At 37.0% G+C, this 16,221-nt stretch overlaps 1 protein-coding gene across 2 annotated transcripts in view; it reads right to left on the reverse strand.

The window, feature by feature from the left end:
* BZW2 (basic leucine zipper and W2 domains 2) overlaps positions 1-16,221 on the reverse strand; it is a 57,092-nt gene that overhangs the window by 28,143 nt on the left and 12,728 nt on the right. The window contains exons 1-3 of one of the 2 annotated variants that reach the window (XM_054564336.1): positions 11,233-11,312; positions 8,541-8,605; positions 595-771 (exon numbers count right to left, since the gene is read on the reverse strand). In XM_054564336.1, the coding sequence (XP_054420311.1) occupies positions 595-771; positions 8,541-8,598 (235 nt within the window). In that variant the 5' untranslated portion in view covers positions 8,599-8,605; positions 11,233-11,312. Of the gene's footprint in view, positions 1-594; positions 772-8,540; positions 8,606-11,232; positions 11,313-16,221 lie in introns of those variants that run through there. The other variant, XM_054564337.1, reaches the window with a different exon arrangement.

The raw sequence follows: 16,221 nt of genomic DNA on the forward strand, positions 1-16,221 counted from the left end.
TACAATAACAACAAAATTAATTTGTTACATAGTGAAAAATAGCAGTACAGATCAGAAGGGACCTGAAATAAATGGGGCCAAGGAAAAAAATAAATATAAGAGCTCAGAGGGAGAAATTAAAGGGTGGCTCTGCCTCAAAATAGAGAAATGTATACACCCATCTAAATAAAAATAAAATAATAAAAAAGGTAGGATTCAAAAGAAAAAGTTGGCATGGCAGTGGGGGGTTAAATAAATATACCAGAAGGATCTATATGACATTCACAAAGTTACACTGTACTGAAAAAAAAATCATTCCCCTGTGTTAAATGCTCCAGTAACATTTAAAGATTAGGAACACATGGCAAAGTTGGCTTCTAGTTAAGGAAAGTGGCCAATTGTGTTGTAATGTCAACAAAAATGCTCCATTCTATGCTTCTTTTAATTAATAATCTTTTCATAGCCACATTAATATCATTCCAAATTGTACTCTAGGTAAAAATTGTTGAGACTCCCACAAATGTAAACTTAGAAAAGATTCTATCTCGTGAGAAAATATTCCAATTGAATTAGAAGTACATACATGACAAGAAGATGCTATAATGCAAGGCTTACCAAGCATACTGCCAGCTACCAGGATATCGAAGAGCGTGTCTGCATAGCGACGATAATCTAATCTTGAGCCTGTAGAGTCCAGAAACTTGGCTACAGCTTCAAGGTCATCACCAGCTTCATTAAGCCCCTGGACAAGTGTATCCCTGAAGACTGTGGGTTCGAATTTCTCTTTTTCATCTGAAATTTAAAAATTACAAAATTATTCCTTTAGTTACATATACATTCCCAAATGCAACCATATATTTCCTTCATTCACTGTTCTATATTTGACAGTGTAATTATTTAAAAGTTGGAGGGCTCTTAAGTTTTTCTGCTAGATTTCCTTGTTCAAACATTTATTCAAGCAAATAATTTACTCCTGTTTAAAGTGGCCACAAAAATATGCTGACTCTAATATATAAAAAAAGTGGTAGTTGATCATTTATGTCATTCATAGAACGGACCAATGTAATCCACTACCCTAACCATCAGAGAAAAAAATAGAGTATAACACTCAAAACTTAAAAGGTTGTCTCATCTAAGACAGAAAAAATGATCCAGGGAGAATCACCTAAAAATAAAGGAGAATATATAAAAAACAAAATAAAGATTGGGAGGGAGAAAATAAAGATTGGGAGGGAGGAAATAAAGAAGGACATTTCTTTTTTGTTTTTTCAATTGAGACATAAGCGACATATATTAGTTTTACGTATATACCAAAATGAATTGATATTTATATATAGTGAAATAATTAACACAGTAAGTCTAATCAATTAACACCTACCACCACAGATAGTTAAAAAATTTTTTCTTATGCTAACTTTTAAGATCTACTCTCTTTAGGTTTCAAATATACAATAGTCACCATGCTGTACATTGTATCTCCGTGACTTACTTGTTTTATACCTGGAAGTCTGCACCTTTTGACCACTTTGACCCATTTTGCCCATCCACCACCCCCTGCCTCTAGCATTCACCCATCTGTTCTCTGTATCTATGGGTTTGTTTAATGCTTTCAAAGTCCACTCATGTTGTCACACATGGCAGGATGTCCTTCTTTTTATGGCTGAATAATATTCCATTGTGTGTATGTGTGTGTGTGTGTGTGTGTACATGGACATACATCAATGCCCACTGATGAGCATTTAGATTGCTTCCATATCCTGGCTATTATAAATAGTGCTGCAGTAAACATGGGAGTGCATATGTTTTGAGTTAGTGTTTTTGTTTTCTTCAGATAACAATCCAGAGGTGGAATCAATGGGTCATTCGGTAGTTCTATTTTTTAACTATTGAGGAACCGCCATACTGTTTTCCCTAGTGGCTGAGCTAATCTGCATTCTCACCAACAGTGTAAAAGGGTTCCCTTTTCTTACAGTCTCATCAACACTTGGTTATTTCTTGGAGGGACATCTGTTTACAAGATACATTATTCTAGGGTACTTAGATAGGTACTATCTGTCAGGAGCTCTATGTGTATATAATAAATACATAGCTTCAGAGCAGATGTCCTCAATCCTTGACACCCTTAAAAAGTACTGAGGATTTTGAAGAGGTTACCTACTTTATAGTAATTAAAACAGGTAACTTATCAAATTAAAGAAAAAATTAGGAGAGGCACTGTTTTACATTGTTGCAAAACTCTTTAAGGCCTGGCCCAGCAGCGGGCAGACCATCTGCGTGGGCGCTCCATGCGGTGTGCTGTGCTGTCTGACATCCTCCAGCCTCTGGAACACTCCCCTGCACATGCCCATGAAAATACGTGAAAGGGGCGAGTAATACCTCAGTATTATTTTGAAAATAGTTTTGATTTTGTAGATCCCCTGAAAGGGTTTCAGAGGATGTAGGAACATACACATAATACAGCTTTCTATCTCAGCAGACTCTAGACAGACTTCTTGTTGAAGGTCACTTTGGAGCCAGATCTTGGACAAAGTTAAGGATCATATTTACTGTTGAAAAGAAGTATAGATGACAAAATAGAGGTCAGATGAGACATAGAAAAATTAGACTAGATTAAATCTAAGATTCAAACGTACGCAGAATGTGTCTGGAGGTGGGGAGAGAAGGACAAGGTATGAACTCACAACTTCAAAACAAATGAACAATCATCAGTATCTTTAAAGAGCTGCCAAGAGGAAAGAGGGGTGGGGGGATCGTGGAAAGAAGGGGAAGGGATTAGTCACAAAACATGTATGAATGACCCACAGACACGGACAACGGTGCGGGGGACGGACTGTGGGAGCCGGGGGGAGGCTGGGCAGCGGAGGACAAAGGGGGAAAAACTGGGACGGTTGTAATACAGTAAATAAGAATGAAAAAAATATATCTTTAGAGAGCTATGTAGATATTAAAACTAAAAAAAAAGTTGGAGGAGGAGGAAGGGGAGGAGGAAGAGAAGAAGAGAACGCTATGAAAAAAAGGAAATATTTCATAAATAGAAATAATATGTAGAGTAAAAATGGAAATAAAAAATGAAAGGAAATTATTTAAACATTTCAAGAAAGTTTTACAGCACCAAAAAATGTAAAGCACTCTCTGGGCACCCAGCACAAGGATTGAAAGTGGATCCATAGGAAGGTGTATTCCTTACCGTGATATCTCAGTATACAGGGAATAAGGCAACTATGTGAAGTTTCAGGTGCAAAAGAACAAAGCACCTATTAAGTATCAAGAAACAGAACAACAATGAATTGCTCAACAGAAATACCATAAACCAGATAAATTTCTTCAAAATTCTGAGGGAAAACTATTTCCAAGCTAAAATTCTGGTGTTTAGTCAAGGCCTAAAGTTATGTTTTTCAGGCTTTTTTTTTTTTTAAAGCTATTGAAGCAGACACTGCAGTCATGATCTTAAATTATGAATAAGATCTCAGGAAAGAGAAAAAAAATACAGGAGACAGGCAATAGTACTCTTCAGGACAGCAATGGAAAGGCAGGTCAAGCATTGTACGTTGACAGCCATACTGTTGGCCTAGAGAGCAAAGCGACAGGAAGAGCTTTTTTCAATATAATAATATAAGAATTCCTTCAATATAATAGTGTTAGAATGGCTAGTGTTTGAATTAAGAGATTTACATAACAAAGGGGGAGGTTAGGGGTGACTAGGTTTAAGGCATAGAAAAGAAAGCAAAACAAGAGAAATCATTAAACTTATTAAATCCAAAGATAAAATGATGCTCAGCAAGAGAAAAGTGATCAAGTAAGAGTTCAGCTATGAGTAGCATGTACAAAGTCACAATAATGTTAGCCCTAAGCGGTGGTCTGGCTAACACTGTGATGTAATGAAAGGTTAGAGAAGGGGGGTTTGCAGGCAGACGGGGCGGGGGTGGGGGGGGGGTGGGCAGTGAAAGAGCCGAATCCTCATCTTCCACAGCAGGAAGTGCACACGTAATACCTCTAACAGAAAATCAAGAAATAGCCATTTAAGAACGTTATTTGGCTATATGAATGTAAATATTAAAAGACTCAGTTAAAAAGTAGAAAGAGTTCTCCTGGGGGGCAGACTTGTCCTAACATGTCTTGTAGAAGTGTGACTATTTAAACCATGAGCACATATAACTGATACGATTAGTAACCAGACAACACCCGCCTGGTTTGCACAGACTGACCACTTACAGTTGGTTCATTAAGGGTTAATGCCTCGGCCTCAGAGCCAGAGGACAGTGCCAGTACCAATGAGCCTCAAGCAGCATGAGATACCACAAAGTCAGACGTAAATGAACTGGAACACTATTCCTCACTAACAAGAGATAAAAGTCCTTTTGATGCCATATGCAAAACATTATGCAGCCACGAACATGCAAATGTTGACTGCAGGAAAAATATAATGAGGGTCTTATTGTGTAGAGGGGGAGAAAGAATGGGAACCTCAGAGGACAGATTGTGAGGAGCTCCAGGAATGAGGGGGAGGGTAACTGAATGAGTCTGAGGAGGACTCATGGGCAGCAAAAGGAAACTGCACCCCCTACTCAGGGTCTAGCCAAAGGGTGATTCTCCTTCCCCCACGGAGAAAAGGGCCTTTTGCTGTACTAGGAGAACATAAATAGTAAAGATCACAAGAAGTAAAGAAGTAGAGACCACAAGCTGTTTATTAAGTATTATGATCAGCTTCCAAAATCCATGGAGGCTGTTCCCGCTGCACCACAACATGCTTGGATGTTGACTCAGGTGGTGGAATAGATGATGATCATTTGAAAATTATAAATTCAAGGCAATGGAAAAACATGAGCTGGTAAGCAAGGTAAAACCCAGACTACCTCTTGCCCACCAATTCATGCAGAGGACTTTGTTTTGAATCTCAGAGACAACTTGAAAAACTGCTGTGTGTAAAAATTTCTTCATCTTCCAGTTATACTTTCCAAAAGATTTGCCAAGGAAGAGGAAAAGGAAAAGGAGGAAACAATGTATCTTCGCCAGAGATATCGCAACAGTGAGCAATAATGCATTAGCTCAAAATGATCACTTACAGCTTAGGAATCTTAAAAAGGCAGGATGTGTGATGCGATTAATACTTCTTTTGCGGGCTGAGAAACCAAACTGCCCCCTGCTAAGATAAGTGTCCATGCAGAGGAATACAAAACTTCTGTACAGGAACATGGCAAGAACATGAATGGAAGTTTAGGGAAATGACATTTTACTGAAAGGCTCTTTTTCATCTGAAACAATATATACGTAATTTCATTATTTCATTTGAGGACAGTCTAGCAGAAATGCTAACAAATACTTAGGAAAATATGCCATGGCTTCCTTGAGTTTGCATTTGGCAAGTCAAGCCTCCCTTGAAATGAGAATATTTAATTAGGGTCTCAAACTTACATTGTGTTGGTGAATCACAAGTGCGGCACTGAAAAGAGTTAGTCATAACGGCCCCTATACTGACATGCAGCAGTGGGCCTATTTCTGACACGCAAATATGCCTGTACATTATCTAAATACATGGCTCTCTCTGGGAGTTAAAGGAACTGGCTAATGCAGCATTTTCCCAACCTGTTAATTAAGTGATAAATAATGTAACCCACATTCCTTTCTGAAGGTCACTTGAGGTATGTAGTAAGTGAGTAACTACTATGGGTTTTCCAACTCTACACGCACACACACACACATACACTCTCTCTCTTACACATTTACAGCTTTCCTTGATTAGTTGCTCACACCTCTTACTGTAAATCTAAGAGATTCGAAACCACTAGCACAGATCCAAAGTCTCAGGGAGAAACCTGAGTACATGGTCACTCTGGAAGCCTGCAGTTTGGTCATTTATTTCCTCTCCTATTTTCACTACTTTTAATCCAATTTCCCTATAAAATTTACAGGGAGGTCAGTTTCATTATTAAATATTCCATTTCACTAAGCATAACAATGGTTCAGGGTAGAATTTTTCATCCTTTGAGATTCTCACAAGCCACACTGGAAAACATAACTTCTTTGGAGAAAATATCATAAATAAGGTATGCATATTTCATAAAGGAAAAGACAGTCTAAAAGGAGTTCTTTGTGATGCGTCCTACCATAATGTTACAGTTCAATGTTAAGAATAAATAAGACATATATTTTGTGCTCACTTGCCCAGGGAAGGGCATTAGCTTTGTTGAAAAAAGTTGCAAATTGAAGACAGATCTTCAGAAGATAGTCTATCAAAATGACCTTGAAAGAGGCTCAACAGATTTTTCTCCGCTTAACAAAACTGCCAACCATTTATCTGAAGTCGGCTCCTACAGAACAGCAAAAGAAAAGCCAAAGCACAATAAATCGTTGGGAGGCAATTCACTATTACGATGAGCAGAAAATGAAGTTGACTCTATTTTTTCCCCGTCAGCATCTGGTACAAAATGGCTCGAGTGCTGCTTAAATCTCCAACAGCCCTGGGTTATGGAAATCCAGATCAACCGAGAAACGACGCGTAAGAGATTCCTGGGCTCTGAGGGCTCCAGCAGCACTGCGATGCAGGTCCAATCTTGCCCACCCAACGAACAACAACGAACAAGGCAGGCCAGCTCAGAATTAGAGAAGACCTTTCCGGTTTAAAACCGAAGACGTTATGGCCAGTTTACTTGTCGCATCACGCCTGCTGTTGTGCAACACGTTCTTGGGCTGGCTCTTGGCTCTGGAGCTCAGTTCCTGTGTGTGAATCAGCATCACACTAATAAAGCTGCTAGAGCTGGAGATCCAGTCTGAGATTAACACGCTCCCTCAGCGGGCAGGGGATGGCAAGCCTTTCTGCACCTCACGGCTGGGCACATATTAACTATTATCACATTACTAGGCCCAGTAACACCTTAACTGAACTATACCATTCCTTATTGATTAGTCCTTTGGAAATCAACTATGATAACTTTTTTAGAGATTCCCCCCCTCCCCTCCCAAGACTGCTTTGAAGAATAAGACAATGAATGCATGGTGGTTGCAGGGCCTTGTCTTGGTGCCAGCGTCCAGATTTCAATGGGGAAATCACTTTGTTAGAGGGCTAAATAGAGGGCAGTCGCTTGGGCTGTGTTTCTTTGTTTATGGGGATGAGTCAGGGATTCAAAAAACAAAAAACAACACTCAAAGAAGGAGAGTAAAAAACAGAAATACTGAACAAAATAACCATTTGGTTACTTTAACATTTGAAAATTTTACTGGTTAGTGGAAACATGAGGCTTTCCAGCAGGCGGCATTTAAAGTTAAATTCAGCCTTAGTGCTACATGGTGACTCTTAGAAACGCTTCTAATCTAAATGATCTATTGTACTGAGGCTTCTTTTCTTTCTCTAAGACTAGACTCGCTACTTACAGACACAGCACTGCCAGGGAACATCTGCAGCAGGTGCTGTCTCTACACCTCAACTGGACATACCAAAGGCATATAATATGGGTTATCAATTCAACAATTTAGCACTTGATGATCATTATATGGTATTATGCTTCATAATCAGCAATGAGGCCTTCAGAAAGACATTCAGCCATCATTTATCTTTGTATATGATATTTTCCTTAAATATTTTTCACTTTCCTCAGTGTTAGTCAACACAATAATTTCATTTGCTTCTTTTTTAAAAAAGTTTTCCTATCAAGTATTGGCTCAACTATTCTTAAATCTAAGAGGATCTCTACATAATTATGCAAAACTGATTAAATACAAACATTTGAAAACATTCTTGCTCTGGGCAGTGTGGCTCAGTTGGTTGGGTATCATCTGCAAACCGAAAGGGCAAGAGTTCGATTCCCAGTCAGGGCACATGCCTAGGTTGCTAGTTTGGCTTCCTGGAGGGGTGCCCGCAAAGAAGCAACCAATTGATGTTCCTCTCTTACACTGATGTTTCTTTCCTGCTCTTTCTCCCTCTCTTCTCCTCTCTCTAAAATCAGTAAGCATGACCTTGGGTGAGTATTGAAAAAAAAAAAATTCTTTACACAGAAAGGATGGTAAGATGAACATAACATAAAGAAGAAGTCACTCACATAAATAGAAATTTTACCAGTTATCCTCAAACTACTCTTCCCACAATAAAAGTTACTTAAACATATCCTGCATTTTAAAGATATTTACAGTAAGTCTAATTTGACTCCCTAAATTCTGAAAAGGTAAACATTCCCTAATTTACTTTTTCTCTTAATTATAGCATCTTTGCTATAAAGTTTTAAAAGATCCAAAAAACAGAGAGAGCAAAAACCAAATACAAGTGCTGATACCAAAACACTAACATTAATCAACTGTTTTCATAGCGTCACACAAGAGTGAGGCAACCCAAAAAGATATAATTATCTCTCATTTTGTAGATATGGCACAAAGCTCAGACAAGTTAAATGACCTGTCCAAAATCAAACACCTAAATGACTAGAAATTCTCTACCCAAGTGTTCAAAAGAGTAGAATTAGTGAGGTTAGCTGGAAGTAAGGATATGATTCTAATTCTTGTCCAACTTTATATTTTGATTAGAACTTTAAGCACACACACACACACACACACACACACACACTACAACTTACCCCTTTTCCGAGTTTTGAACCGCTGGCCTGTTAGCACTGGCTTCTGATGCTTATTCATAAAATTTCTGAAAACAAAGAAAATAAAGATTATACATTTCAATTAAGCAGTTCATATAAAAATGTATGACTAGTAAGTATATGTTTAATCTTGCCCATACGGAATATACTTTTTAAAATGAGATATAATTTTAACTACTGACCTAGAAAGTTTTAAAAGTTTAATAAATATCTGGTGTTGACAAAAGACATTGGGGAAGCCACCTAAGACATAAACTTTAGCATAAGGGATTAACTTCACGCAGTATTTTTGGGAAGCATTGGTTGAATAGCCATAAATATTTACACGTGCATAACCTGTGTTCTGGCAATTCCTGTACTAGGAATTTGTCTACAGTTATACCCATTCAAGTATGCAAACATACCTCTGTGACTGTGTGCATTAAAAAATTCAGCTGAATGTGCTGGATGCATAAAAAAATGGAAACTTAAATGCTCATAAACAGGAAGCTAGTTAATAAATTATAATAAGCCATCGAATGGAATTTGATGAAGCTTTACAAATGAGAGAATTAGCCCTTCCCATCACTCACTGCGCTCCGGCCACACCACCCTCTTTCTTCTTCCGGTGTGCCGAAGGTGGTCACCGCGCCTCTGGGGGGGAGCTTAGCCCTGCCATCCTCTTGGCTCGCTCTCTCTCCCTCCGATCAAACACCTCCTTTGCAGGGAGGGTTTCCTTCTCTGCATAGAGCTAAGCAGCGTCTGCCATTCTGTTACCCTCCGTCTGCCTATGGTCTGCTTCTCCCATGACAGTATAACCCCCATGTAAGGACTTCTAGGTTTTACCTGACAGAGTGTCTTTAGCACCTAAAATAATGCTCAGTAAAAAGTAAGTGTTTAATAAGTAATTGTCAACGAAGCTGTGGCACTGACATGGAAAAATGATCAAGGCATTGCTAGTGGAGAAAGCAAGTAGAAAAGAGTGTAGAATGTAATTTTTTGGTCGAAAAGGGCACATACATCTCCCCTGCGAGAAAAATTTTAGAAAGATCTAAGTAACTGCTAGAAGGTCTTTCATTTGTTTGTGTTCCTCAGAGGGCAAAGATTTGGATATACTATATTCTTCTGTTGGATTTAATATACAATTAAAAATATAATCAGTTATCATTAAAAACATGAAAAAATAAGACCTTTTATAAATTGAGAAGTTTGCTAGCATAAATATTATAATCTGAAAATATGTTTAGATTGCCTAAATTTTGAAGACCAAACAATTAAGAAAACGTCAAATTATTTATCTTTCAAAGTTTTTAAAAATTGTTGACTTGAAAATGTCTAGATTTCCTTCATTACTTACACCAGTAAACATTTAAGAAAGTTTGTAGTGTTGAAGTATTCAAGTAAATTATTTATCTCAAAGTTTAAAAAAAATCTTAAGCATGGAAAAATTATTGTTCAATTTATTAACAAGCTTTCTTCCCACCCACTAAAGAAGAGAAACTTCTGTCTTCATGTAGAAAGTAATCTGTTTATCATTGAAAACTTTAATAATAACTCAAAAATTGAAACTAATTAAAAATAAGGTAACAAACCCAAACAGCAATATGGCTTAAGTAGAGACAACATTTTATCAATCCTATAGTCAATTGAACTTAATACATAATGCTTTGCAAAATAAAGGTGACTAAGGCAGGTTTCCTGCCCTCAAAAAGCACAGAGCCCTGGAGATAAAATCTCAATGTTTACAATACCGTAAGATGCATGAAACGACAGCAGTGCAGTTCTAGAACAAGAAGTGCTGGCTCCTGTTTGTGTATGGGGAAGCAGCTACATACCGCAGCAGTTATAAATGTAATAGACTCAATCAGTGAAATCTCTTTTATTTGATAGATGTCAGAAATAGAGCTTCTAATGCATTATTTATAATTCCCTGCAAAACTATTTCATTCAGAAGTTTCCCCATTGGCATTGTCAATGGATTTACTCCGGATCAGCAAAAACTTCATCGGGGAACAAGTAATGCATATATGTGTATATATATCCACATATATATATATATGTGGATATATATACACATATATATATCTCACACACACACATTTATGTTTATGTACATGTGCATATTGTCTTTGTGTCCACACCTCCCCCAAAACAACAAATATTAAAATGTTTTCTTATGTTAGTGAAGAGAAGTACCTGTTAAAGACTTGGCATCTTACACTGAGATGCAAAAACAAAAATAGAAAAAATAGGGCACAACTGGCCTGAAACTTCTCCAGCAGGAAAGAACTACTCTTTGCCAAAGGCGTTTTTATTTTGGAATTAAAAAGTATTTTAAAAGTGTGAGCCTTCTCTAAAAGTTTCACTTTAGGATCCACAATATAAACACATAGGATCCCCCTATTAGCTCTACCTTTATACTTTGTTTCTATGTTGCTGCTAATGGAGAACTACCACTAAACACAGCCTACCTATGGGGGAATTACTCTGTTTTAAAAATCGTTTATACTTTTTTCAGTTCTATAAGCAAATGTTTGTTTCTTCATAGCCTAATTATGTGGGCTTCTGTTTCACACTCTCAATATATTCTTATGAGGGAAAGAACACAGTAACATGTAAACATAAAAAAAGATGGAAAGATTCTGATGTACAGAACACCAAAAATTAAAACAAACAAACAAACACAGGGACTCACCTACTGGTATTGAAAGACTAAATGGAGATATTCTGTTCACCAGGAGTCTCTATCATTTAAGCCGTTACTATTTGGAGCAGAGGCTTGCGTTCCCTCTAAATTTAGCTCTCCCTGCTACATTATAATCTGCACCAGTGAAGGTCAGCCTTTATAAGGCGCTCACTGAAGCCCTGGCCTCAGAGGAGCAAGGGCATTTTCAATAAGAAACTGAGTTCCCTTCAACCTGAGAAAGTAACAAAGAGAAAGTAGGAAAGACTACTAAGCCAATGCCAAAAGCTTACTTTTATTAGATTGCATTACAATTTACAATTTAAAATCAACTAACTAAAAATACATATGTATATATTTTAAATCAGAGTTTAACAGAATCTTCAAAGACAACTTCATCTGCAGTACAACTTATACGTCATGATTTGGCTTCCATTAAAAAATAATAAAACAAAACTATAAGCTGAACACACATAGGCAAAATAAGCCCATGTCCCACTGAAATGGAAAAGCTACAAGTTAAAACATTATTTTTAAAAATTGTATGCAAAACATTAAACCAAAATGGACTTAAGTATTTTACATGTTATCCAGGAGAATATAACTTGGATATTCTACAAGATAAAGGAAGACCTCAAAAATACTATGTGATAGAATGAGCCAATCAGTAAAAAATTATAGAAAACAGGTACTCCATTAATGAAATAAACTTTCTTAAATAAATTCCCATTTAAGTCTAAATTGAAAGATTTAATTGAAATGTTTTCAGGTCTAACAGATCAAATGTCATCCAATTTCATTCTTAATTTCCTGACTGTCCTTGTGTCCTGATTGGACATAAGTGCAGGTTCCATCACTTATGTCCAATCAGACTCCGGGTCCAAGGGTGACAATGCATCCGCAGCACAGGTGGGCCTCCTGGCAACTGGAGACTGTCCGGCCCACCTTGAGCAAGCTACCCATTTTCATGGTGTCTTGCCTGATATTCTTTAATTCTCTCCTTTTCGGAATGAATCTGATCTACCAGAGAAAGATTTGTGTTCTAGTTGCTCTGACTCTCCTGAGAGAGTAATCCAGAGGGCTGGCTTGCTAACTCTTCTGCTGATAGTCTTCTGACCTGGCTCGTCTCTGAATTATGATAACTTGCCTTATATAACCTATTACACTACTAATATATGTTTTATATATATGTATATAAAATAACTGTACTACTCAAGCAACCTCAACTTTATGAATTATGTATACTCTAAAGTGAGGTCACAATCTTTTTCTACAAAGGGCTAGGAAGTATCTTAGACTCTGTGAGTCACATAGTCCGTATTCCAACTACTCAATTCTGCTGTTATAGCCTGAAAGCAGCCATGGACAACATGGAGACAACTGGCTGTATTTCAGTAAAATTTTATTTACAAAAGAAGCAGTGGATTAGACCGAGCCCCCAGCTCACGGTGTGCTACCCCTGTCTAGAGCAGGTGGCCGACAGAACTGAGGGACGGTTCTGTGGGAGGGAACTGTGGGAGGTGTGCTATGTCTGCGCTGTCTCACGCGGTAGCTACTAGACACAGGTGGCTACGGAGCTGTTGAAATGTGACCTAGAGTGACTGAAAAACTAAATGGTTAGTTCTATTTAATTTTCACTAATTAAAGTTAAAAAAGGAATAACCAATGTGGCTAGTGGCTAGTGGCTATCACATTGGGCAAGTCAGTTCTAAAGCATTCCTTAGGGTCCAACACACTTCAGTTTGATTTTTAAAATAAAGGTGAGAATACATCCGACACCAGAAAATTTTAGTTAATAGTTTTCTACAAAAGTAGCTCTAAGGAGCATTTTGCCCAAATTTCAAAAACACATGGCTATAGCATGAAAAGACAGAGCAAACTTCAAAGGGAAACTCTGTGTGTGGAATCAATATTACTAAGACAACAGCAGAGGAAAGACATTGATTCTAAGGTACCAAAATTACGGGGCAGCAATATCATCCCCAACGTATAAAGTGTTTCATGAAGATATATTACCACCAGCACACAGAACTGGTAATATAATTCAGCCACTTCACTGCAACATTCTCAGGAAGTAGTTTGTGTTTAGTTGTGTTTCAAGAATTACTTTTTATTCTGTATTCCAAATGAGTGAAATGATTCACCAGAAGAACAAACTTAAAAAAAAAAATCCCCATAATTATAAACTACTTTCTTTTCCATTAAAGCTAAAACTGTAAGAACAAACATCATAAAACACCTTTTATGGAAGGTTGATATATCCAGGAATCATTTAGGTTGATAACACTGTCACATCAATTCTTTCAGAAGCAAAAATAATTAAATTGCAATCTACAAAGTTATATTATTAACACTCGATAGCAATAAACTACATATATGCCTAGAATAACTACATAGTTTCTTGCCCAGAAAACACTGGCTTGTTTAATATCCTTATCAAGATTTTGTTACAAATGACCTCTCATATAATCAATATCATCCAGCCTCTACAAAATCTTTATTATCTCCTAGCAAATTCTATGAAAGTTTTAGTATTTATAATTGAAAAAAATTAAAATTTTAAAATAACATATCCTATAGAAAAGTAGTTCTAAATAAAATCATATATTCCTTTTAATACAAAAATATAACTGGTATATTCTTATCCCCTTCATTCTTATCCTTATTGATTCTTAAAAACCATGAAATATAACAGCTCTCTCCTCAAAAATTTATAATTGTATTTTCCAGTGAGAGACATTAAGAGTGGAAACAAATTGTGTGCAACTACCTTATAAGGAAAGAATGATCAAAGCTCAGGAATTATGTTGTGAAAAAGAGACCACTAAGAGTTAACTATGTTCATCTACATCTTCCTTAAGAAGATAGAAGACCATCATGATAAAGTTTTCATTATAATATTTCCAAAACTATATCACATCTTAAATTTATTAGTCTTCTTATTTCTGAATGATTTTTTGCTTCCCTTTAAATAAAAATAGAAATATCCCCCAAATTACATTTTAAATATTTATGTACAACCTCCTCATAGAAATAGAAGTCCCCTAGAGGGCTCGCACATTCCTTTCTCTGGGCTCTACGACTAGCCCCAGGTGGAATCTCTCCAGATCCTTCCTTCCCGCAACATTTGACTAGGCTCACTCAACTTCCAGGTGGCCTGCCCGCTTTCTCCATGTCATTCCATGTTTCTCACCGTGAAAGACACAGACACACATACACTACACACACTATAGCATACTTTGGCTTTTGGAAAACCCATCCCTCAAGTAGAATGCTTTGGGGTATTTTAATAGCAAAATGCTCTAAAGCCTCTCTTCTAGATAAGACCCTTAGAATTTCCGGCTACAAGACAATGGAATTTTGATAGTGACTGCATACCTACAATATGTCAAATTGTAAATACTGATAATTTAGAGGAAATGGTGGTACAATACAAGGAAACGTCCAGCTGTGGTTCAAGTATATTTATCAATCTATCAAGTATTTAGGGGGGTGGTGTTTATTGTGTGTCAGGCATTGCACTTGAGCAGTAGTCTCACTTGAGGGTTATTTTGTTCCCCATGGAGCATTTGGCAATGTCTACTGGAATCTAATGGGCAGAGGGCAGAGATGTTGCTAAACAGTATACAACGCATAGGGCAGCCCCCAACAATAAGGGTTATCAGCTCAGAAGTTTCAATAGTGCCAAAGTTGGAAAACCGTCCACACGAAAGAGGAAATGATGTGGAACAAAATCAGGGATGAGCCTTGCTCTCAAGAGTTAAAAGTTGTACGCACAGGTCTAAGCATCTCAGAGCAGTAAACAGGCAGATACTTCCTTGAATGACTTGTTTCTGTTTGCCAAACATTGACGTCAATTTTAAAGAACACAAATTTATCACTGGGCAGCTTGTCATAACTAAAATCAAAAGTATATTTAGAATACAAAATAAATCCTTCCCACAGTCTTTGATACTAATTCATGTACTTCCACACTGATAATTTTAGATCCTCTGATATTCAGGGGGAGGATGGAAAATGGGCAACAATCTGGGATTTAGAGAGGGAAGGAGAGAAAGGAGCTGAATACCACAGACAAACTTTTCCTACTTCCAGATACTGCAGTAGTGATAAAAAGACAAGGAAAAAAATAAACTTTAATATGCAATATCTGATTGAAAAAATATAATTTTTATGACTTGGAGAAAGAAATCATGCAAAGTAGAAACAGGAAAAAAACCAAATTCCAAATATATGATATGATCTTAGTTAAATAAATACACTAGCACTCAACATCAGTCATCATGAACAGTGGGCTCAGGAGACATTTTATTCCTCGTATTTTACTTGTTCATATTTTCTGTAAGGATATATAACTTTTATAATTAGAAAATTATGTACATTTAAATTTTAAGAAATCCTTTAGCATCTTCTTAAGCTCAAACCAATTCCAAAAGTTGTAAGTAATAATATTATTTCTGCATAAGAAGAATTATGTCATCGGATCTAAATATCATTGCCTACTTATAGAAACCAAGGTTTCTTGGATAAATGGCTGATGCCAAGATTGGAGCAGGGAAGATTCAACATGATCCTAGGGATATTTTGTATTAGAAGATACGGAATTGCTTTAAAAAAATCAAAATAGATCAAACAACATAGGAACCATCTTGAAGGCAATTTAACTGGCATATCCTGGGGCAATTTGAGCACCAAAACAGTTAAGGACAGCAAGGGATCACAACTCAATGAATAAAATAAAAATCTACAGATCCAGACTCATAACCATTCATTTCAAAGAGAGCACATTGATCAGTGCACACGGCAAAGGGGAACAACTGGGCAGAAGGAAAAGCTTTTCTTTCAGTAGACTGCCAATTAATACGTGGAGAAGGAAATACGGAGTTAGACAATCACCATTTCTCAATCACTATATCAAAAATTGATTCATGCAAGAGTCATCAATGTGTGCTAAATGTACCGACACACACACACACGTGTCTCTGTGTGCAGGGGTACCTG

Source organism: Pteronotus mesoamericanus, unplaced genomic scaffold (genome assembly GCF_021234165.1).
Source record: "Pteronotus mesoamericanus isolate MK-2021 breed Mesoamerican mustached bat unplaced genomic scaffold, CSHL_Meso_final scaffold_85, whole genome shotgun sequence".
Taxonomy (NCBI): Eukaryota; Metazoa; Chordata; class Mammalia; order Chiroptera; family Mormoopidae; genus Pteronotus; species Pteronotus mesoamericanus.